Raw genomic sequence first — 25,416 nt, 5'->3', positions numbered from 1 at the left:
CTACTTTGCTGAAATGTTACTATTCCTCAACTTTTGCTTGGCAATTGCCTAGAGATTCTGCATAAGTTTCATGTGTGAGCTTTTTCCAATCCATGGAAAAGTTTTCTCATTGCTTTACCTAAGTACTGAGTAACTAACTAATTCCCTGCTAATAGGCCTGAAAACCATGGAGGCACAACCACTCCATACTTCTCTGGGGACTTCTTCAAATCTTGACTGGTAGCTCTTCTGTTGTCTTTAGTCATCTGAATAAGTTTGCAGTGATTTCATGCGGTCTATTTGCTCTTGCATCCACATTTCCCTTATCGTACATGACTGAAGTTAAGGCCTTGCTTTGCTGCCTGAAAAATGCTGTGTACAGTTTTTGAATACAGTAACAACTTTATTGTCACAACTTTTCTTCGCAAAGGGTCTCTTCTCTGACTCATTAAAAAACTGGCAAACAAGATAATGAAATAATGAAGAAACATAGATATGGTGATGCTGGTAGTGATTAGACAAAAGACACCAGTCAATCTGGAAGGAGAGCCTCAAGTGGGGGACACTAGAGCACCAGCCCTGTAGGCCTGATCTCTAGCCATCTGAATATCACACATTTGGTCCCTTAAAAAAAATGTGTTGAAATGTCAACAGTTCCCCTCACATGAGGATACGCGGCAAGCGGTAACGAGCTTCTTCATGCTTCAGGACATGGTGTTGGCAGTTTTGTGTGGTACAGCCAAAATACGAATATACACATATTTTATTATGAATTTAAGATAAAACACACACAGAGCATCTTCCAAACAAATTAAACTCTCCCTAAAATAGCAACAACCATGAAATCAGCACCACTAAAAAAAAAATTATCTGCTTAAGCAGGGCTGCCAAGTGTTTACCCCGTAGTGCTACCAATAATGAAGTTAAAAGTTGCCGCATACATTAAATTAAGTGAAGTTCCCAGTATCATGTGGGTCAATGATTCTAGAGTATGGAGAGCTAGAAAATATAAAACTTTTTGTTCTGAGTTGTGTAATTTTCACACTTCTATACAATACATTTTCTAAAGTCAAGCCATTAAATTATTCACTGTTGACCCACTTCGGAATTTCATTCTTCGTGTTCAAAGAAGTGAACCTGGATATTGTAACAATAATGTAATTGGACAGATAAAAAATACTCACCAAGCAATGGGAGGAGCACACGCATACAAAAGTTATTAAAGTTTGCAAGTTTTTGGAGCCAGTGGTTCCTTCTTCTGGTAGAAGGGTTGAAGGGGAATTAAGAGGGGTGACGGAAAAGGACTGGTGAGGTTTAGGAAAAGGGGTAGAGTCCAGAAGACTTTTCCCAGAACCCTGAGTCAGGGGAAAATTACTGGACGGGATGAGAAGGGAGGTCTTTCCTTCTCGTACTGTCTGGTAAGCCTCCTGTGGCCACAGGTTCTGGGTGACTTTTCCAAACTCTACCTCTTTTTCTAAAACTGACCAGTTCTTTTCTGCCACCCACTCCCTTCCTCTTAAACCCTTCTGCTGGAAGGAGGAGTCACTGGTTCCATAAGCTTCCAAACTTTAATACTTTTTTCTGTCACCACATGGTGAGCAGATTTTTTTTACCTGTCCATTTACATTGTATTTTCAGATATTGTAACTGATATACATCATAATATCCTAGAAGATGATGAATTTTTGTTATATCTGTGTGTTTATTTGGCTGTTCCATGTTATGCTTCCTTTAGCAAAGAATAACAGAGAGCAAAATTGATAATTTTGAACAGTGAATGCCATGAATAATGAAGCATTGAACATTGTTTAAAGTAATTGACCTCTGTAGCAGATACCCCAGTTTGCATCAGTGATTTGTATTTCTTCTTGTTTAGCTTCGTTAGTGTTTTTCTCCACTGCTGAACAGTGCCTCCATCCCCTCTTTGTCTTGTTATTCTTGTAAAATTACTAGTTCATTTACTGATAGTCTATTTACTTTTATCTATTTTTCTTCCATCAGTACATCTTAATTATTATTTTTACTCATTTACTTATTATCTATTTTCCTTACACACTATTTACATTTTCAAAGGGGGTTGTATTGTCCCCGGGTAAGGATAGCAGTACCATTTCTCTTTTAAGGCGCTAAATGCCTCTCTCTGGTTGTCTCCATTCCCTGCTGCCCTCTCTTATATTGATACTACCGCTTAGCGTCACCTTTTTGCCGCTAGATGGCTTGTGCTGGCTGCCTCCAGCTGTCGTATTGTAGTGTCACACACTTTCAACCAGATTTCATTCAGTTTTGCACCACAACATTTCATAAGGATTGGCGGTGAGAAATGTGTGTGCTTTCTCTCAGTGCCTGAGTATTAGTAGACCTGTTTTCCTTCATGCTGCCTTATAACAACATGGTATGGTCATGTGTTTTGATAAACCAAATTCTCTCTGTGAGGATGAATTTTTAAATTAGAAACCTGTAATGGCGCTTCTTAAGTAAATTGAATCTAAATGAAATTGAAGTTGGTTGGTGGTGTATGAGGGAAACATTCTGTATCACATAACATTCATTTTTGTTATCGTAAGTGATTAGTGTGAACAACAGATGTGAAGAACACTTGAAGAGAACGTGAAAGAACCCCCTCCCCCCAATATGTGGTGGTGTTTTCTTCCAACAGGAAACATTTTGAGCAATGAGACGAAATATGAGAAATTTTGATAAGAGGTATACTTCATTTTGATATCTTTCTTCAGTTGAATACAGTTTTTGTCTACAAAAGCCCACTTAGTCATTTTGACTGGGTCATATGCTACCTAGGACAGACAAAATAAGGTTAGAAAAGTAAAATTATGTGAGTCATATCGATGCTCATTTTTGATAGAAAAAAAAAAAAAAAAGAGCTTTGGGACCCCTTTAATTCTGACAGGAAATACTTCGGAATACAATAACATAAAAAGTGTGATCCAGCCTGGGAGTTTAATAGAGTCCGTTCAAAATTTCTCTGAAATTGTTTTACATAGTTATTAATTCTGGAATGCTAGTTTCCTTGTCGATAGGGTCTAAGAATTTGTAGCTATGAAAATGTGTTTGAAGTTCCACTAACATTGCTAAGCATGTAATTTTGAACCTCACCTGCTGCCAAACATTGTTGTCTTGTGTTTCTTCATGGATGGTATTCCAAACCATTTTCAAACACACCACTTTTTAATATGTTGGCCTGTCAGCCAGTGTGTAAATTACAGATGATTTTTTACCTCACTTTCATTTACAGAAGATAGGGACATTTAGTTCACTGTAGAAGTTTGCTGGTGGACCCAACGTCAAATTATATGCCTGTAACTGAAAAATTCCATTACTGGAACTCCTGTATTTGAGTGTCAGGCTAACTGTTTAGATTATGCATAGTGTTCTTTTTGAATAGACAGCTGTCACTGAAGATGAAAAAAATAAATAAATAAAAGTTCCCTTTGTTCATAAAATATATTGACCCTCACTAACTACTGTACCACTGTGTGGATCTTGGGAGCACAAAACTGTTGCCTGAGCTTGTACCCTTGCAGTCTTTGATGTGGTGTTTGGATTACCTTTGTGGACAGACTTAGATCATTTTACCTTGCATGTATCGTGACAAAATTTATATTCTATGGTGTCAACCAAAAGTATGTTTATTGTAGTAAATGTAAAATATGATCAGCAAAATTCACATTTGAATCAGTAGAAGCATCTGTTTATATAAGTAAGTAGGTGCTCAGCGAAAAATTGATTCTTATTAAGTTGTATTTCTGAATTTTTGTTTCAGAGTATAGAATAAATGTATTGGCTCCAGTTCACACACTATAGGAAAGTTGAGAATCACAGTGAGCATGTCTCATTAAATACCAACTAAATATAGCTTTTTCTTTCAGGTCCTTTGCCAGGAACAGTTGCTGATTTTTGGCAGATGGTTGTGGAAGCTCAGAGCACTCTAATTGTAATGGTAACTCCAGTTGTGGAACGGGGTCGCATAAAGTGTCACAAATACTGGCCTGCCCTAACACAAACTTTGGAATTATCTCATCTACACATCACATGTACACGAGAGGAGACTGAACCTACAGGCAGCTTCATATTCAGAGAATTTCGACTCACCAATCTAGAGGTAAAGTAAATTTGTCCATTCACTTGTTAGCCAGTTGCTTCAGTGGCAGCACAATAGTAGGGTATCTTAATGTGAAAGTGAGCGCATGTCAGATGCATTGAATGTGTTACCCTATAATCTGTACTTAAATTTGGTAGAAAATTTTTCAGTCTGTGTTCATGAACAGAATTAAATGAGTTACCATGTTTGAGAGGGCAGGATAAAAATACTGTGGTATCATCAAGATCAATAGAAGGAATCCATAAGGCAGAATCCAGTTTGATTTGTATGAATATTAAATAAAAGATGCCAAAGAATGGATAAGGAAAGTTGCTGTTGGCATAATTACTTCTGATTGTCAGTAGGGACAGTGTTTTGGGTGAAAGAGAATATTTCTTGCCAGGTGGAGAAATGCAAGCAAGCCAAGCACAGAAATTGCTTTCCAGACATTGCAGATGGACCTGTGCCAACAGACACCATAGTTTACTATGCTTGAAAGATAAATGAAAAAAAAAAAAATTATATAAAGCAGGGATATGGCTTCAGCATACAAAAAGTACCAAACACTACCTATGCCTGAGATGACACATATCACCCACGTTAGCTTTTGATGAGGCAGGAACCACAAGACCTGCAGTAGAATGCCATTCTATTTAATTTCCTGTACTATCTTTGCCATAGTGATGAGAAAACTTACTTGGTGTTGAAATAGGAACAAACTTCTGTCAAGCTACTTGAATGCAGAGAACGGAGCAACAAAGAGATGTGACATCGTGTCAACATTTGTGCTTTCACTGGTTGGTGAAAAGTGAATCTCATAATTGTAGATGCTGTGACATTATCTCGTTTTATTTACTGTGTTGCAATAGACCCAAAATAGTTAAAGGGTGACTAGCAATCCATTTGAAGGTGTGGCTGGAATTTTGCTCAATAATTTATTTTCTTCGAGGAGGACAGAAGTTCTGTGGTATAGGCTAGTTGTCAGTGGGGGCTAAAAATATAAACTTGATACATGGAGGAATAGGCCGAGTTGCTTAAGTTATATTGCAACAATCCATGTGTGCTAATATTATTGAATACTAATTGTTAGAAATGGTAAGGCTGAAGGGTGTGTTGATCATTTCCAACAGTGTGAGCCTTTATCAAGAGGTATTTGTAAGTGTGCATTGGTTAGATTGGTCTTGAAGAGCTTTCACCTACAGGCTGGTATTGATAGTTGCTTCGAAGTCACCAGGGGGAGAGGGGTAGTTTGTTTGGGTTTCTCAATGATAACCAACAGTGTGCCGCCTTTCTTGGCGTGCTTGGTTTGATAACATGTTCTTGTTCAGGCTGGTCTAGCTCAGATTTCATACTTCCAAAAAGTTGGAGCAGACTATGCAAGGAAAATTTGTCAGGGTCTTAGATATTAAAGGAATCATTTAGGATTTTTCTCAACCCTGACACAGTGGAAAAGAGGTCTTAAAATTGTTTGCAGAGGGTACTTGTAGGCTGAAAAGGGATTATTTGCAAAATTGTAAATATAAAAAAACAAGAGGTCATCTAAGCCAAAAACTGAGTTGTTGGCTATCAAGTAATGCTGCTGCTGTCTGTTCTGTCACGATGTGTAAAACAGTTCTGTTATGAAGGTAATACCTGAGCTAGCAGTGTGTAGATGCTACTGTGCTAAGCTACTGTGCTAAATTAGAAGAGGAATCTGGGAAAAGAACTGAACTCGGATGTTGCGAAACCTGTACTGTTGCTACATTTTTAGGGAGCTGTAAATGCTAACTTCTGGTCATAATTAATTCAAATACCTGTGCTATTGACAACTCTTACTCGAAAGTAGATTTGGAAGAAAAGAATGCTTTGTGGCAGATTTCCTTGTCAGAGCAAATCACGTAATCATTCCATGAATAAGGCACTCTGCATAGGATTGTTTACAGTGAAAACTACCCTCCTGGCTGAGGCTGCAAATGTCAGTTGCCCACATTAACCCTTTAACCTCTGGTGACTTTCCATAGTTCTGGAGCAACAGAAAAATATTTGACAGGAAAATTGTAGTCTAGGATGATCCAGAGCAAAAGAAAAGTATTCAACAGGAATACTGCGACTTCAGACGTGAAAACAGGAGAAATTACATCCAATGCAAAAGTCATTGGGCTTGTGAACTTGTCCAAAAATAATAGTGCTGAATGCACACATCCACATTGCTTGCAGCTGGAGAGTTAAATAAGATTTCTTGGCTATTTTTTTTATGCTGGTGGTCTAACATGACATGGCACTTTCACTAAAAGTATTTCCCTGGCAGGCTATGGATTCGATATATTGGGGTCTATCAATAAGGAAGTTTGTTCCTAAAGCAAACTGCAGTCTAACCTTGGTTAAAACACTATCTAAGGATTTGGGTTGTTAACCGTGAGTGCAGCAAAATGCTGGTGCTGCCAGTGAATCTTCTAGTTAAAAACATCCCATGTCTTGGGGAAGAGTGGGAATGCAGGCTGGGACATGGTGCTCCATGGCACCAGTTCCTGAGGCAGCTGTTGATGTAGTAATTTCATATAATGCCTAGGCAACTGCTCCTGTTGTGCCTAGATTTGCTAAAGTTGTTCAGCCTGCCGTTCCAAGTACTTCAGCAAAGCAGAGTCCATATCAACTAATGTTGCAAATGCACAGAATTCCATAACCTGTGGTTGCAACTTTACTGGCTCAGTTGCCACTTATTGCAGAAATATGTTGTACAAGAAGTAACAGTGCAACCAATAACAAGCAGGTCATTACGAACAGCACAATTGTCACTCTCAAACATTTAACAAGGGAAGTCGTGGGGAATTACAATGTCATTATCAGGTTTAAGTGCTGACCCAAATAGCTGCCATTGGAAAATCCAAGTCAGCAGTACACTAGCAACAATAGTGTCAAGTTGAGATGTCAATGAGGAAGTGGCTGAGTTGGCACTATTTTGCCTTGTGTACTGATCAGGTGAGAGGGCTTGTCTACTGGAGATAATGGTGGTGTTGCTGGTGTGAAGGAATTCCCCATTAACAGGGAGAGGTCCCTAGTGGCGTGATAGACTTTTTGAAATCGTCTTTACAGTTGCAAAGGTTAAGGACGCAAGGACTGCTCCCTGCAACCAATCAACCTGGTGAGCCCTTGTTAGTAATTAGAGGAGGAAAAAAATTGGAATTATGCTTGGTGTTCTATAGCTGTGAAAAAGTTAATTTCAGCAGATTGGTTGCATAGCATAATGATTAAGGTGTCAGCCTCCCATGCGAAAGGTTGTCAGTTTGAAACCTATTGGGTACTGTCTAAATTTTGTATTTTTAAATCTTTAGATTTCATTTCTACCATTTTATTACCCTATATTTTTGACCATGTAATTGCACTCATTCTCTGCGTTCATCACTCATTCTTTGTGTTACTAATTTTGTTTTATTTAAAATAGTTTCTTTTGTCTGAATCTTCATATGTGTTTCTTTGTCCATAGTGCAATTCAAAAAATGTGCATACTGTAAGAAAACCTACATTTTCGACACCATTGCACAGTCAGTATGAATAATTATTACATCTTTTGTTTTTTAACCGATACATTGGCAGTTTCAAACCTTTAAATAAATATTATGATAGGTAAATAAGAAAGAAGTACATTAACATGGGCAAAGATTTCAAGTGGAAAAAATGAAAAGAAGAAAAAATGAGAGCAATTGAAAAAGTTAATACCATGATGTGATACAGGAATAGAAATAAAAAAATTACATCTAACACAGTTAATTGAATAAAAATAATGAACTAAGTCATTTTGATAAGGATTTAAAAATAAAAACAGATAGCAGCCAATGAGTTTTGTGCCGACCACCTTTTGCATAGGAGGCCAAAACCTTAAACATTATGCTGTGCAACTGATGTACTGCATACTTAATAATCACAGCCATAGAATATCGTGCAAAATTTCCAAATTTATGTTATTGATAACTCGGAAACAAGGGCTCACCAGGGTGAATGGCTGCAGGGTGTGATAACAGAGACCTAAACTTACACGTATAGAAGTAAAACACATTTGCACACACATGCACAATGTTTACTCAGTTGGAATTACTAGCTGTAATTTAAGAGTGCATAATTTATGTAATATTAAATTTTGCAATTAAGGGAGTTATGTATCCTTAGAAGGTTCTTTCATGCAATAAAACGTATTTAGATTACTTAAGAAACAAATTTAGAATGCTTGTAAGTATTTGATAAGGAACTGAACCAGACAAATATGAATTCCGTAATCTTTTCCATGCAATAAAGATGCTGATAATAATGATAGAGGAAAGATTTGGCAGTCATTTGGTGATGAGACAGGCACCCAGACATTGTATTTTTATATTTCGCATACAGTTTTCCATTACTGAATTATTATGTTGAGTAATATAAAATGTCGTTCCTCACTTAGTTTAGAATATAAATGATTTTGAAATAGATCATTGCTTACTGATACTACTTGGCAACAGACTGAAGAGGAGCGGCACATCAGCCACATGCAGTACTTGGCATGGCCAGACCATGGTGTTCCTGAGGATCCCACTCAGTTCCTGGAGTTTACAATGCGTGTGCGCAAAGCTCGGACTGGAATGGTTGAGCCCACCATTGTCCATTGCTCTGCTGGGATAGGTCGTACTGGAGTTCTTATTCTCATGGAAACTGCAATGTGCCTCATTGAAGCTAATGAACCAGTTTATCCTCTTGATATTGTACGAGCTATGAGAGATCAACGTGGGATGATGATACAAACAGCTGTAAGAAACTAAAAATATAACTTTCTGTTAAGTTAATAGATTGCGTAACTGTGTAGAACTTCTGTTGCTGAGATTAACAATTTTTTGTTTTCATTATAGCTTTTCTTTAGAAAGTAATAATTTACTTCACATTCAGATATTTCCTATTGTATTTGGTACTGTGGTATGCAAGACACTTATTAACACCAGAGAATTAAGAGTTACTTGATCTTGCCAATTTAATACCTTCCTGCACCTCCAAAGTGTTTACAATGAAAATAAAAGTAATACCACAGTTTAAGATATATTGTCTCATGCTCATTTTAGTTCTTCACTGAGGTGGCAGTGCACCAAGCAGCCAGAAATCCAGACTGTTGTCTAGGGCATGGTGTTTTACAAATTGTAGTGTTGAAATTTTTTTCTCCACCTCCTAATGGAATAGATGTGCCGCTGTTAGGTATCAACACCTATTTCTCGAGAAGCCTCACGTGAAGAGTCCTGGATTTATTCAGGGTATTTTAGTCTTTAGTGTAGTGACCTGCGGTCAGCAGGAAAAAACTAACAATCTAGTTTGAACACACTTTATAATAATAAAAAAAAAAGCTTTCATGGCATGCACTAATTCCCAAATGCAAGAACAATAAGAAACACATAAATTCTTGTGGTTGCAAAACAAGATAAGAGTACAAAACAATGAGAAGAAAATAATGACCAAAATACTGCTCTAGCAATTACAAAGGTAATACATTCTACTGAATGCTACAGCGAATGTATACCATGCTAGAGCTGGTGTAAGTATTGGCTGGAGCTGTCCTAGCTGTAGGTACACACTGCCGGTCTGAGTCTCCTGGCATGCTTATAATGCCGATTCAGCGGAGTGCCACTTGCAGTCACTTGAGTTCCAATTGGTGAATCACTGCCACATGGCTTTTCGCGTTTTACTTCCATGTTTATGCGGAAAGCCTCTTATTGTTTACATCCACTGGCGATGTTTCGATCTGAGCTCTTGAAAGGTGGTCAGCAGCCCACCTTGCTTTTCTGTTGTGCAGACCCTCTAACTGATAAAGGGCCGGCAACTTGCTTGTCTGTTGTGTGGGCCCACTAACTGATAAGGGGTCACTACAACATTTAGTAACAGAATGCATGCTGCAGATCAGAATGTATTTTTAATAGTTAAACAAAGGGATGGAAGCTTTGAGAAAGTTCCTCCTTTTTTTTACATTCCAGATAGCGTAGAGGACATAGAAGGTATATTGAAGTCTGTCAGCTGGTTGCACAATGGGACATTATTGGTCAAAAACTGCACGCAGTGACAAAACTGGAGAAAACGAAAAGTCTTGGGAATATACCATTGAAAGTGAGCTCTGCACTACCTTGAACTAAACCAAAGGTGTTGTCATGCAGGGATCTGGTGGACATTACCAAAGAAGAACTGAATGTTGAATGGGCTTTGTTGATGTATGGAATATCATGAAAAGGGTGGGATGGTTGTCTGATCAAATTACTCATTCATTATCACTTCCATTAGCACGAAGATACTAGAGTATGTGAGGGCAGGTTTTCGTCATTTAAATGTGTGCCCCTTTATCCCCAATCCAATAAGCTGTTTTAAATGTGAGTGCATGCAAGAGCTTTGGGCACGCTTCTTGCAGATGTAAGGGAGAAGCCACTTGTGACAAATGTGGTAAGGCCATTCACCAAGGAGTCATTTGTTCACCTCCTTTGAAGAGTGTGAATTGCTCTGGGGTCACCCTGTCTGGAGTAGGAACGGCAGCATATATCTTAAAGAACGGAAGACACAAAGAACTCAAAACTATGTAGCACAGTCCATTTTCTGTACCAAAAAAAAAAAAAAAAAAAAAAAAAATCTCCCGAACAGGCCATGAAGGTCCAATGGTACCGACTGGTTGCCGTGTCATCCTCAGCCCACAGGCGTCACTGGATGTGGATATTGAGGGGTATGTGGTCAGCACACCACTCTCCCCACCACATGTCAGTTTCTGAGACTGGAGCTGCTACTTCTCAATCAAGTAGCTCCTCAGTTTGCCTCACAAGGTCTGAGTGCACCTTACTTGCCAACAGCGCTCGGCAGACCGGATCGTCACCCATCCAAGTGGTAGCCCAGCCTGACAGATTAACATCGGTGATCTGGCGGGAAGCGGTGTTACTACTGTGACAAGGCCATTGGCAGCACAGTCCATTTTGTGAGGACAAAAAGGTGTGGAGCTGTAAGATCGTGCTGTCTTCCACATTCACTACCTCATTCGCTTCAGCACTTACAGAGCCTGTTCAGAAAACCAATGCTGCTACACAAACAGAGGTTGCTGGTGTCAGCACTAGTGCTTGTGTTTGTCAATGCAATTGTGCTGCTGTAGTTATTTCAAAGCCCATAACTTCCCCCAGCACATCAGGAAAGGCCTTGGTTGCCATCAAAAGGTTCGTTCTGGTCCACTGTCCATTGCTGCCGCTACCACGGCCGTAGTTATGGCTCTGAGGCCTTCCCAGGCCAAAAAATCAAAGGTAAAGTGTCAACTGCTGACGGAGAGAGAAGTAAACAGTTTGATGATGTTGATGTCCTATCTGATGTGTCTCACAATTAGTCTGTTGAACCAGTGGACCTTTATGTTGGCCTGGGGCACTCATCTTGCACCAAGACTGAGCCTTGTGGGCACCCCCATCTGTCAGAAAGACTGGATAAAAGTGCAACCTCCGTGATAAATGGCTCCCACAGTATTGAAACATTAACCCCTTTTCTACTGTGGATTATGTGCACTGCTTGGGTTTTCCTGCAGTGCTACAGATGTCTTTACATGTCCTGAGCTGCTGACCTCCCTCTGCTGTGGATGAGTTACTTCTTGCAAGGCTCCTGTCTTCTTGATGCATACATTTACCTTCAGCTGGCAAAATTCCCCACTCCTTCCAGAGGTTCTTTCTGAAAATTGCTTTGTACAAAGAACAACTATTCAACTGCTCTGGATGATTATCTGGCTTTATTTGCCAGATTACAGAGAGAGTTGGATACACAACTCAAGTTCGAAATCTTTAGTAATACAGGTATGACTGAACTGTTCCATCGCTATTGACAGAACCCTCCTTTACATCATTAAACACTGTTAGGTCAGCATTGACCATTGTCATGGATCTTCTTCATGAAGGGGCTCCATGGTGCAACGCATGGCACTATAGAGTCTGTGACTATCTTTGATGATTTGGTTTCATGATGAGATGGTCTTTCTCCATCGCACAATATCCTTGGAACACCTCTGACAAAAAGTCCAAACAAAATGAACCCAGAACTAGGTTTAATACTCTAACCAACCGTAATAACAACCTAAACTTAATTGCCTATCAAATACCATGATTTTATCATCTATTGCTGGGACAGATGTTTTATGAATTATTAATTCTGTTATATTATTATTATTATTTCTTTACTTTCTCAGACGTTAAGTCTGGTTAAAAATGGAAAGTGACGCGGAACTTGATCAAGCGTCACTTCCTTTTAACTGTACGGTATATGTTATATTGTTATTGTTATTGTTATTATTATTATTATTATTATTATTATTGTTGTTGCTGTTATTATTATTATTATTATTATTGTTATTAATCCATTGTTTGAATTATTAATTCTTGACAATAACTTAATTGAATGGATAGATAAAAAATCTACTCACCATTCGGCGGCACAGCACACTCATAAAAGAAGGTTGTATTTAGGCAAGCTCTTGAAGCCAGCAGCTCCTCCTTCAGGTAGAAGGGTTGAAGGGGAAAGAAGAGGGATGAATGAAGGAAAAGGACTGGGGAGGTCTAGGAAAAGGGGTAGATGTCAGAAAAATCACCCAGAAATGCGGGTCAGAGGAGACTTACGCACAGGATTACAGGGAAAGACTGATTGTTGGGGACTGTATTGGAAGAGATTTGAAAATCTGAGAGCCTAAAGGTGGAAGACAGGGTAAGTTACAGGACAGAGATTACTGTTTAAATATCATGTGTGAGTTAATAAGAGTGAAAAGCTAAATGCATTGAAAGTAACAATGTATTCAGAGATACCAGGAATTTTAACAGGCCAGCCTCACCATGAGTCAATATGGTAAAAACTTTATACTTACTTATTTATACAACTTTATACTTACCAACTACCACTTCACCTTTTAGCGGCAGACACACAAACAGATCAGGGTACAGCCATGGGAACCAGGATGGCTCCTTCCTATGCCAACCTTTTCATGGGTGACTTTGAGGGGCCTTTCCTGGGATCCATAAATCATCAGCCCCTGCTTTGGTTTAGAAATATTGATGACATTTTTACCATATTGACTCATGCTGAGACTAACCTGAAACTTCCTGGCAGATTAAAACTGCGTGCCCGACCGAGACTTGAACTCGGGACCTTTGCCTTTCGCGGGCAAGTGCTCTACCATCTGAGATACCGAAGCACGACTCACGTCCGGTACTCACAGCTCCACTTCTGCCAGCTGTGAGTACCGGACGTGAGTCGTGCTTCGGTAGCTCAGATGGTAGAGCACTTGCCCGCGAAAGGCAAAGGTCCCGAGTTGGAGTCTGTCGGGCACGCAGTTTTAATCTGCCAGGAAGTTTCATATCAGCACACACTCTGCTGCAGAGTGAAAATTTCATTCTGAGACTGACCTGTTAAAATTCATGGAATCTCTGAATACCTTCTCCCAGTTAAATTTCACATGGTCCTAGTCTGAATCCCATGCTACTTTCCTTGATGTTGATCTTGTCCTCTCCGAAGGCTAGTTACACACTTCTGTCCTTATTAAACCTATCAACAAACAACAGTACTTACATTTTGACAGTTGCCATATTTCCATGTCAAATGTCCCCTCCCTTACAGCCTTGGCACCTGAGGCAAACGTATTTGTTCGGATGCAGATTCCTTACAGCAGTGCAATACATTCTCACCCCAGCCTTCGCTGCACGTGGTAACCCTGCCAGTCTAGTTAAAAAGCAAATTTCCTGGGCCATCACATCCAGTCCTGATACTGCTCATCCCTCAAAAAACAGCTCTGGAGCACACAATTGGTGACCCAGTATTTTCCTTGTCTGGAATGTGTTAATCAGCTGCTTCGACAGGGCCATGACTTCCTAAGATCATGCTTTGAAATGAGATACATCCTGTCTGAAATTTTGCCCACCACACCTAGAATAGCTTTTCATCACCCTCCCAATCTCCACAATATTCTTATCCAACCCTATGCTCCTTCTGCACTCATCTCCCCACTCTATGGCTCCTAATCCTGACCGAGCGAGGTGGCGCAGTGGTTAGCACACTGTACTCGCATTCGGGAGGACGACGGTTCAATCCCGTCTCCAGCCATCCTGATTTAGGTTTTCCGTGATTTCCCTAAATCATTTCAGGCAAATGCCGGGATGGTTAATTTGAAAGGGCACGGCAGATTTCCTTCCCAATCCTTGCCTAACTCGAGCTTGCGCTCTGTCTCTAATGACCTCGTTGTCGACGGGACGTTAAACACTAACCACCACCACTGCTCCTAATCCTGTGACTGTCCCTGCTGCAAGACTTGCCCTATGCGCCCTCCTACCACCACCTATAGCAGCCCTGTAACTGGCAAAACAAATACTATCAAAAGGAGAGCCACTTGTGAAACGACACATCATGTACCAGCTGTTGTTGTGTAAACACTAGTTGGCATGACTACCACTAAATCATCAGTTAGAATGAATGGGCATAGAGAGGGTGTATACTGGCAACATGAAATATCCTGTTGCAAAGCATGCTCAACAACATGACAGTCATGACCTTGGCGCATGTTTCACCACACACGCCGTCTGGATTCTTCCCACAGACATCAGTTTCTCAGAAATCAGGAAGTGGGAACTGTCCTTGGTTCTGGCCTTAATTTACGTTAGTTTCTTCCCTCTCCATATTTCTTCACAGTAACTATTTTCTTCACTCTGTTTTAGTTTTCTGCATCCTTCATTGTCTTATCGTCTTATTTTTCACTGCTCCGCCCACCTCTGTTACATTGAATGCACTTAGGTTTTTACTCTTATTAACTCATACATGATGTTTAAACAGTAATCTATATCCCGCATAGTACGCTGTCTTCCACCTATAAGCTCTCAGGTTTTCAAATCTCTTCCAAGGCAGTCCCCAACAGTCAGTCTTTCCTTGTAATTGCGTATGGTAAGTCTCCTCTGACTCCGGTTCTGTGCAACTTTCCTGAAATCTATCCCTTTTCCTAGACCTCTCCAGTTCATTTCCTTCATCCCTCTTCCTTACCCTTCAACCCTTCTCCCTGAAGGAGGAGCCACTGCCTTTGAAAGCTTGCTCAATGACAACTTTCTTTTATATTTGTATGCTCTGCCGCCAGTTGGAAAGTAGATTTTTTTATCTATCCAATTCAATTATTCTGTCAAAAATTGTTTTTCTTTTTGAATTATCAGTTTGTGTCTTTGTACCATCACATCTACCTTCCCTCCCCATAATTGAATAATTGTGGTAATTTGGGACTAAGTGTAGTTACTATAGCATAATTACATGTCGTCGATACAATCTCAATAAATGTATTCCTCTTGGAATGAAATCTTACAAGCTTCTGATATAATAAAGAAGTAATATTTTAAAATGGTAACTTATGACAAGTGTTTGTGTCCATATTCCCTAGGCTAAGAACTCCCAAAACCGATAGACGCTAAACTGTTATCTGAAATTTACATTCTTAAAGTAATGGCCCCTTATTATTATGACATGGGCTGTATGTTGCCATTATTTTGCTTATAATAGTAAACATAATCTTAAAATAATGTTCCTTTATCTGCATCATACACTTCCTTGAGCCAAAATATTAAATCCTCTAATGGTTTGCTTATCTCATGTCTGATATATTCAAAGTGTAAGTAAATATTGCTGTGAGTAATGCATAAAAGAACTCTCATGTTCGTCATTATGCAATGAGGTTTATACCTCAACTTGTGCTACAGTTATGTATGATGGTAACTTACATTAGTAACAGCAGATAGTACCTTATTAGTAATAACAGATGTTAGTAATGTATCGGTAGTTACAGATGATGGTAGGTTCTCAGTAGCAATAGAAAGAGGTAAATTTATAGCAGTAACAGAAGATATTAACATATTAGTTAACAAATCTCTATAATGATCAGTTCCTCCACTATCACTACTTATCTTACCACTTAGTGAGGAGGTGAAACTATTTATCAGTGTCCACTTGATCTAGTCTGGTTTCTTTATTTGTCATGTGGTTCGTAGTGTTATGGCATACTTTAGCTTCAACTATCAGTCTTATTTTTAGTAAGTGTGGTTTAATAGTTTGTTTGTGAAGTAACTTCTCCTGCTAACACATTAGTATGTTGAAGGTGTTTGTTTTCCGTCAACTGAATGGCATGTATATGTTCTAGCTTGCTTTCTAGTTTATACTATACTGTTTCTAGTTGGGTGTCAATTTCTGCAATATGCTTGAATCCAATGTCCAGCCGAAGATCTAACCTATCCATCCTTCTCTTGATTTGGAACATTGCTTCATCAATCTCATTCGAGTAAATTTGCACATTAAATTATCCATATAAGCTTCAATTGCTAACTTATTTTCCATTTGAGCCAGCTTTGCTCCAGAACCTGTTACTAACAATTATTGATGTACACACTTAAGTCTGAAATAGGTTATTCAACAATTTTGTTACTTATTCTTAAACATGGCAAGTGCTCTTCCTTTGTGCAATAAATCTGATACAGTTAATGATTTTATGGTTTGTTACTGCCACTTCGTATGCGAGACATTAATAAGCACTCACAATAAAGTTTCCTATTATTCACCACAAAACATTGTATGACCAACCGGACAACTTACTAGTGTCGATGGTGGTGACTGCTGTCTTGTAACACTGCCCCTCATTGGTGGCATTGTGGGCTGCTGCTACAGCATCCGGCTGCATCCTGTTGTTATGGCGATGTGCTGCTACCTCTGGGTTTGGCTGCGCTACCACTGGTGAGGAGGTTGGCTGCTGCTACTGTGTCTGGTTGCTTTTCTGTAGTAATGCCTTTTGGTCAAGGTATAATCCTTGCTAAATGTACCAGTCATTTATTACCACTGTAATTGTGTATTATAGTGCCAATTTGGCAAATTCGAAATCACCAATTCAATGTGACAGCAGTCACATTGAATAATGCAATTATAATATTTATTGTTGTGAAAATAATCTTCTGGAAGATTTCTCAGTTGTGTCCGGTGAATTAATCTTGCATAAACCCTTCTCAATATGTTGTATCAATGGTTTGCCTTTTTGTTTATTTGCCTGGGAACTCTATTGCTGTTGCCATGTGAAACTTTGTGTATTTAGTGCCAAATTTTTTTTTCTTCTGGTCAACCCCTACTCAGTGTTCAGGCAAATAATTCACTGTATAATATGCAGTTGTTGTAACCTTAACTAATAATGTTGCACAGTTACTAATACTGAAACACTGTTATTGGTATCAATGCACCCGCATCATGCTTGTTTGAGAGTGGTATCACTTTCTTGTACTTTTTAACACTTGTTCTGTTTTTACTAAATTTCCACTGCCATTATCAATTCTATCAGTTCAGTTACTAATGCAGTCACCTCTTGAAAGGCTGCCACACACATGTTCCTGTGTAATATTGTTGTCTTACAGTGTCGGGTTCAAGACATCATTTCCATATTGCCGTTCTCTTTTTATCAAAGACCCATGTTCACCACATGGGAGGATTTCACAATCTTGAAAGCTGAAGGTAAAACTTCAGCTAGCAGAACTTCCAACTTCTTCCAGAAGTTCCTTCTGAACATTGCTTTTTACAAAGAACAAAAATTCAAATGTTCTGGAAGATTATCTGGTTTTATTTGCAAGATTTAAAAAATGCTTGAATTCACAACTTAAGTTACAACTCATTAGTACTATTAGCATGACTGAACTGTTCCAAAGCTCTTGATAGAATCCTTCTTTATTTCATTCAACACCCTTAGGTCAGCGTTGACCATCTTGTGGAACTTCATCACGGAGGGGTTCCATGGTGCAACGCATTGTGCTGGAGACCCTGTGGCTACTTGTGATCATACGGGCTCATTGTAAGACGGTATTTCTCCACCGCACAACACCCCAGGAGGACCTCTAACAAAAAATCCAGACTCAACAACCTAGCATTGTATTCTTGAACTAACCCTAATGACTTAACTTAAATATAATTGCCTACCAAGTAACCATGATTTCTCAATAATATCACCTGTTATTGACACAGGTGTTTTACGTACTCCCAAATTATATTCATGTTTTTGTACCTTCAAATTCCATACCTTGAAGAATGAAACGGTTTCGAGTTTTTATCATGCAACATATGTGCCTCATTTGCAATGATTTGCGATTCACAAGAACGTGAATGGGTGTGCTGCCTGCGACTGCCTGTCAGATAAAAAATACGATAACTCGAGAATGAAATGAGATATTTTTCTGCTCTCAGTTATAAATAAAATTTTGATAGCTTATCCACACGTCATACACTGCAATGTATGAGCTAAAATCCACACACAAAGTTTACATAGTGCATTTTCACCTCTGCAAACTCTTTTGCTGTGCTGTACTTAATTTGATGCAGTGCAGTATGTATGATGGATAGTAAAGAGAGATTCACATTTTTACTGGGTGAAGATATGAGACTGTAAGATGTACAAACATCTAATTTCTTCACCTAATAGTTTTTTCAAAATCAGATAGGTATTGCATTTCAGTCAGAACACCGTCTCTAAGCACTGGCGACCAGCATTTGGTGAGAAGTACAGCTGTAACAAAAGCAACCCCCAGCATGGGATTCAGAGAGCACTTCTACAGCAGCAAAACATTGACGGGTTCAGGACACATGTGGAGGAATTGGAACTCCTACAACAGGAATGTCCCCTGTCCCCTGTGCTTGTGTTTGCTGGAAAGTCATTGTAAAGCATCTGATGCTCCTTTACTATGGGGCTGTACCCTCCATCACAAACATGACTTGACTGGGGAAAGAGCCAAGGGAGGGGTCACTATATTTATCAATAATGCACACTACTCCCTTGCTCACCTTCCCTAGCTACTGACCTGCAAAAAGTTGCTGTTGAAATTCATGTGTGTTAGAGGATCACTGTTTTGCTCAATATACGAGGGTGGTTTGAAAAGTTTTCGGAATCGCCACGAGAAGTCAGCACTAGTGCAACGAGTTGTTAAAGTGATATTCAGTGGGCTGTTGCCCGTAAACATGTGGCACGTCAGTGTTCTTGGAAGAGAGCTGTGGCGGTGATGTGCTGTTGTTCCTGCGTAGTGATTTGCGAAAATGGAAAAAATCGAGATTGGAGCAGTGATTAAGTATTTTGTAAACAAAGATATGGAAGCAAAGGACAGCATTCATCCCGTTTTCCTGAATACACTGGGGAGGGGGGGCTCTGCTCCTTCATATTCAACTGTTCCCAAGTAGACTGTCTGATGCTCATGGTATGGCACCTGGTCAGACCATATCTGGTGCAGCATGCTGCAGCACTTGCAAACTGTGTCAAAGAAACTCCTCTTACAATGTTTTAATTCAATATGGCTGAAAGGCCAATTTCCCAACTTGTGGTGAGAGGCAGTTTTTTGATACCACTCCTCAAACAGGAAAGGACCAGACAAGTCCGAGTGGTTAGCATTGCCTTAATGAGCTATGTTGGAAAGACCCTAGAGTGCATTTTCAACTGTTGTCTAGTTTGGCTATTAGAGACCAGCAAGATTCTTACCCACTGTCAGTGTGAATTCAGGAGATGTCAATCGTCTACTATCAAGAACCTGACGCTGCTAGAGGCAGCAGAAATCAAGCAGGCTTTCCTCCATAATCAGCATTGTGTAGATGTACTTTTTGACATCATAAGGCATATGACACTACTTGGAGGCCCAGTATTCTCAGTCAGCTACATCAATGGGGCATTCATGGACATTACCCCATCTTTATTCAGTACTTTCTGTCAATATGCCTTTTTAGGTACAGAGTCGGTGATGTGTTGAGAGAGTTTTGTGGGGGAGAGTGGTGTCCCAGATTGGTTTGTGCAGGAGAGTGGTGTTCGACAGAGCTGTTTAAGTGTCACACTCTTTGCCATAGCTGTTAACAGTATAACATCCACAGTAAGGAGTCGTGTCCGGTGCTCATTATTTGTGGATGATTTTGTGGTCTTCTGCTCTTCAAGTGCTGCAGCATTTAGCAGTGAGTTCTCAGAAGCAACTTGCAGTGAAGAGGGTTGCAGAAATGGGCTTCAAAGACTAGTTCTACATTTTCTACAGATAAGTGTGTGTGTGTGTGTGTGTGTGTGTGTGTGTGTGTGTGTGTTTTTTTTTCATTGTTCTCATCATCTTTTTGATATACCTGGGACACCATTCCCCCTTTTGAAAACTGTCTGAGGTTTTTGGACCTCATTTTTGACCCCCAAACTGTTGTGGTTACCACGCCTCAAGGACATAAAGACCAGGGCCCAGAAGGTGCTGAATATTTTGAAGTGCCTTAGCCACAGGTCTTGGGCAGTGGACATGGCATGTCTGCCCCTGATTTATAGGGGCTTCATGTGATCGCGACTGGATTATGGGTGCACAGTGTACGGTTTAGTGAGACCGTCTTACCTGAAGATCATTGACCCTATACACCATTAGGGGATTAGACTGGTCATGGGCAATTACAGGACCAGCCTGAAACCCAGTTTGTGCTGAGGCTGATGAATCACCACTTACCATCGGGTGGCAGCTCCTAATGGTGCGTCAGGCCTGGAAGTTTCTCACTACTCCCAATTCACCATTATGCCATACCATTGCTTATCCAGCTGCATAATGCCCTTTCCCATACATCGATAGACAACGTGGCCCTTTGGGATCTGTGCAAATTGTGTGCTGAAGTCCCTTGGTGTGAATCAAGTGGCACACCAAATTTGGGGTTTCAGCCACCTGCCATGCTGCTTGCTGCTGAAACCCAGAGTAATTTTTTATTTAATGCAATACAGGAGAGGTTGAACTCATACATGTGTTTTTAGTACATTTATTTATGACATTTGAAGTGAACACCCCCAACGTTTGGCTGTGTTTACATATAGGTTTAAACAGGGGACGCTGTTGATTGCTCTGTTTTATCTAATTGTGTCCTCAGGATTTGAAGACTTTACTGTCTTCAACACAGAATTATACATGACCTTGCAGGCACTGAAGCAGATGAGACATGTTTTAGAGTGCTAAATTCCTTGTCTGTTCAGATTCCATGAGTTCCCTTCATTCTTTACAACACTTGTCCCCGACAGATAAAGTAGTCCAGAATTTTCAGGACAGCCTTCTCCAACTACAAAGGCTGGGTAAGAAGGTGTCTTTCTGCTGGATGAAATTGTACATGGGTATTACAGGAAATGAAATGGCAGATGTAGCTGCCAAGGCAGCATGTCATGGCCCTCAATTATTTCAGTGTGCCCCAGCTATCACTTAACTGTTGAGATACAGTGTCTCACATAGGTGGGAAGAAGAATGACTGGAGTGACAGACATTAAGCTGCATCTGGTAAAGCTCACAACATGCCCACGGTGTACTTCCTTTTCACTGCACAGAGAGGATGAGGTTATCTTGCTCTGGCGAGAGGACCATTCGATATGTTGGTGCTCTTTGCGTACAGATCATTGTGCACCACATTTAACTAGAGTATCCAGACCAGAGGTCAATAGCAGAATTTTTTGTCACTTTTCAATGAAAAGAAATGTGTTGCACAAATGTAATAAAATGTTAGTATTTATTGCTTGGTAGAATTTTCCAGTTAAACACATCCTGTTACAATTGCATTTGCTAAGTCTTGGTCATTTCACAAGCCGGTACTCTTGTGTACAAAGTGTGGACTGGCTACATGTGGGCAGTTTCCTCATTCTTGTCTCTCTCTACCTGCTGTTGCTCAGCTGCCCCCAAGTGAGCTCTTGAGCTGGAACTGCCTACCTCATGCAGCCTTCTTCGACAGCACTTGTTTCTTTTTTCTGTTTTTATGATTGTAATTTGAAGAACCAGAAAGTTGATTCTGATGACCAATCACTAATTTAAGTAATGTAAGTTGAAAAAACAATAGTTATCATGGCAGCGTGAAATAAGATATCAAAATAGCAGTAACTGTCTGCAGCTATGTGAACTGCCTTAACTTAGACATTAATTAAGAGTATTGCTAATTTTTTCCCTTTTTCTTATCAGTCACAATAATATGTAACTCCTAAACCAAACGGCCCAGTTGAAAACTGAGAACACAACATAAAACTCGGCGAATTTCTCAGGTTCTAATATAATACATATGGTAGTAATAAGTCTGGGTGTAGTTCTTATTTGTTAAAAAGTCATCAGGCAGTGTGTGAAAGTTCATAAAGAATAATTCACTGATAATGTTAATGAAAACAATATATTTACTGATTACATAGTAATCAACACCTAAATGTGATTTGTCTGATATAATCAGATAATATATTGCGACTAGCAAAACGACAATGAATACTACTTTAAAGTTTTGCACCAACAGTTAGAAGTGGCCATATTGCTAAGAGCAGTCTTACATATGCACTTGTTGAAGTAGTATATGCATATAGTCACTAGAACTTAGTGTAAATGTGACCTAGCAGTCGCTCTCTCAAAGTGTTGGAGAAGTTTCGAATGGCACCATGTTTTTTGGCTTCAACAGTTTTCATAGGCTTAGAAATATTTATGCAGTAGATCTTGTGGACACTATTTCGGATTTGCTGAATGTTTCTTGCAAATTGGAAAAAAAAATTGTGAACTGTTGCGTGCAATGAACTTTGAAAATTTTCAGTTGCGGTCATGGGCTCAATGTTTCTCGTAGTCGGTTTAATGGACTCGGCTACTGAGTTGTAGGTCACAATTTTGATTATTTCACAGTGAATGGTGAGTGATCAGAACTTCAATTTATTTTGCAAATGATCTCAGTGTGGTGGCTGAAATGTTTATACATCGAAAGGCCAGTTATCTGTTGACATACTACCAGGTTTAATACAGGGTGTATAAGACCCAGGACAACTGGGAGGTCCGGGAAAAACCCGGGAATTTTTTAGAATTCCGGGAATTTTTCATTGTTTTAGTTTTCGGTTAAATTTTTGTTATTTTGACTGGTACGAACCAATACTCTACCAAGGATATTACTGTATCCCACTTATGCAGAATAATACTGTAGCAACAAAAAATGAACGAGAGAAAAAAAAACGAAAATAAAACTTAAGTCGCAAAGGAAATGTGCCATATACAACAACAAAACACAATACTCTTACAAGCGTCTGCCAACAGCAAAGGGTCTCAAAGGCTTTAAGAAGACTATGCAATGCTTCCCAACAACAAATTTCCTCCGATGAGTGTGATGTGGGTGGCAGCTGTTTACATTAGATTCGTTTGAGCAGCTGCGGGTGGGCCATAGCAGAACACAGCATCAATGAAGAACACACCTTCAACTTCGAAAACACGAAGGTACTGTACCAAGCATCGGGCTTTTGGGAAAGCGTTTTCAAAGAATCCATAGAGATAAGGATTCACGACAATCTGGTCAATAGAGATGAGGGATAACAACTCAGCGCAGCATGGAACCCTGCGATAGTGGCAATCTGTCGTGAGCGCACCCGTCAACGTCCTCCCCCGCGGATGCAGACAGAATGCTTACACTGAGAACCGAATGCGGCCGCCGGGGGCGCCTGCCATCCCCACCACCGTGCGCACGCCGCTGGTCCACCGCAGCCACCCGAGGTCTGGTGGAGGAGGGTTGACCACACATATAAATAGCCCGCTCTCCACGAATCTTGACACTTCACCAGAAGATAGGTAGTATGACACTTCCAGAAATGCCGCAAGATATCAACGCTACTATCCGGCTGGAGATTCGAGAAACCTTCATCAATAGTTAACGCCGGGAAAGCCTACAGTCACATACATATCCTGCTTGTAGTTCATGTCTGACCTACTAAGGAGAACAGGACAGTTCTCCACCCGACAGCAGAGGGCAGAATCGTTTTGGGCCTTTGGTTTATATCTTCCGCTCTGCTCCAAACCAGAGGATCACGATTGGTTTTAGTAATGCTACTGCAGAATGATAGCTCTGCTTCCACCCCACGGGTGAGGCAAACTATCTTCACCAAGTCGGCCAGCTGCCTGCAGGAACCAAGGAGGACTTCTGAACACAGGCAGCAGCAGTCATTTGCAACCAGGTGTACCACACGCCCTCAGTCACTGCCGACAGAGCCTCCTGGACCGTACAGTGACAAGCATTCCCATCCTTTGGACTAGTCCAGACCTTTTAGGAAGATTGGCCACAGTCCCAACAGGAAAGGTGTCCTGTGCTGGGCCAGATGTATGTTCAGCAGTAGAATTTTTAAGATGTAAGTGACAGTAGTGTGCCCGATACCCACTTTCACGTTCTGCCCAGAGATTTGCAACCCCTCAATGTTTGGCAGTCAGTAAGTGTTGACCGGCCGGGATATGGGAGTCGGAAGATGACGCAGTAGTAGCAGCAGCAGCAGCAGTGATCCCAAATGACACTACAGGCTCCAAAGGTGGCAAAACATTCACCTTGGATGTCTCAGTGCAGCCTTTGCAGCAGCCTGAATCCTGTTGACCATAGCCAACACAGCTTTTAGCTGTTTATGAACAGTGCTCAATTACCCCAGCATCCTCGCACGTCAGGCACAGTCTCTACCCATCTTTGATCAGTTATTTTCTGACCTGCAAGTGATGCAACAGTAAAGCAAAAAATTAAACTCACTGAATGCAAGCAATCAAAAAATATGCAAACTCTTAACAACAAAAGTAAATAGCACAACTATAAACCATTACATAATCCATTAAATAATCAGCTACTTCTCGTCTCTATTTAGAAATATGTAAGAATACCACAAAAATAAACAACATATATGATATGTATACAGTCGATAAGCTACTGATGCAGATTCTGCCCTGCTCTGAGGCTTCATCTCTACCACAGTACCACACTGTGTTCTTGAAGGGATTCCATATGTCTTCTGGTCACATGATGTTACAGGGTGAGAGTTTCTTGATCAATTCAAAGCAGTCTTTGTGATTGTAGTACATCATCCACAGTTCCCACACTCTGGCGGGATCAGTTTAGAACATAATCCCCCCCTCCACAATTGTTTCTGCACTCTGTCCCAGTTCTCTCCTTCACACAGTCCTTCATCCAAATGATCCATCTATCTATTGGTATTCATCTAGATATCTTGCCTCCTATTGTCATTTCATGAGCCTGTCTCAGTATAATGCTGACTCACACTCCTTTAACATGCCCTTTGCATTTTAATCTTGTCTATTTTATGGTATCTTGCATGGGGTCCTCTTTCACTATTTCTCTCTCTGTCCAACTCATTATTCTATCCATTCTAGTATGTCCTATTCTGCATATTTGAAATTTCATCTTGCAAGCCTAAAAAAATCAATGTTGTTGTTGCATATGTGAATATTGGAGAAGAACATGCTTAGTATAGAATTTACTTGATTTTTGGCAGTGTATCCTTACCCCATACTGGATTTCATATACTCCACAGGAACTCGTGTACTTGCTTTCCACTTCGTTTAATCTCC

The 25,416-nt window shown here is 40.1% G+C and overlaps 1 protein-coding gene across 4 annotated transcripts in view; it reads left to right on the top strand.

Annotated features, from left to right (window-relative positions):
* Positions 1–25,416, top strand: part of LOC126175633 (tyrosine-protein phosphatase non-receptor type 4) — a 171,935-nt gene that overhangs the window by 137,552 nt on the left and 8,967 nt on the right. For all 4 annotated transcript variants that reach the window (XM_049922520.1, XM_049922522.1, XM_049922521.1 and 1 more), the window contains 2 exons: positions 3,864–4,096; positions 8,548–8,832. In XM_049922520.1, coding sequence (XP_049778477.1) covers positions 3,864–4,096; positions 8,548–8,832 — 518 coding nt within the window. The remainder of the gene's footprint in view (positions 1–3,863; positions 4,097–8,547; positions 8,833–25,416) is intronic.

The sequence above is a fragment of the Schistocerca cancellata genome, chromosome 3, assembly GCF_023864275.1.
Source record: "Schistocerca cancellata isolate TAMUIC-IGC-003103 chromosome 3, iqSchCanc2.1, whole genome shotgun sequence".
Classification (NCBI taxonomy): Eukaryota; Metazoa; Arthropoda; class Insecta; order Orthoptera; family Acrididae; genus Schistocerca; species Schistocerca cancellata.
The sequence above is the reverse complement of the archived record's forward strand: the minus strand, read 5'-3'. Positions and strand labels throughout refer to the sequence as shown.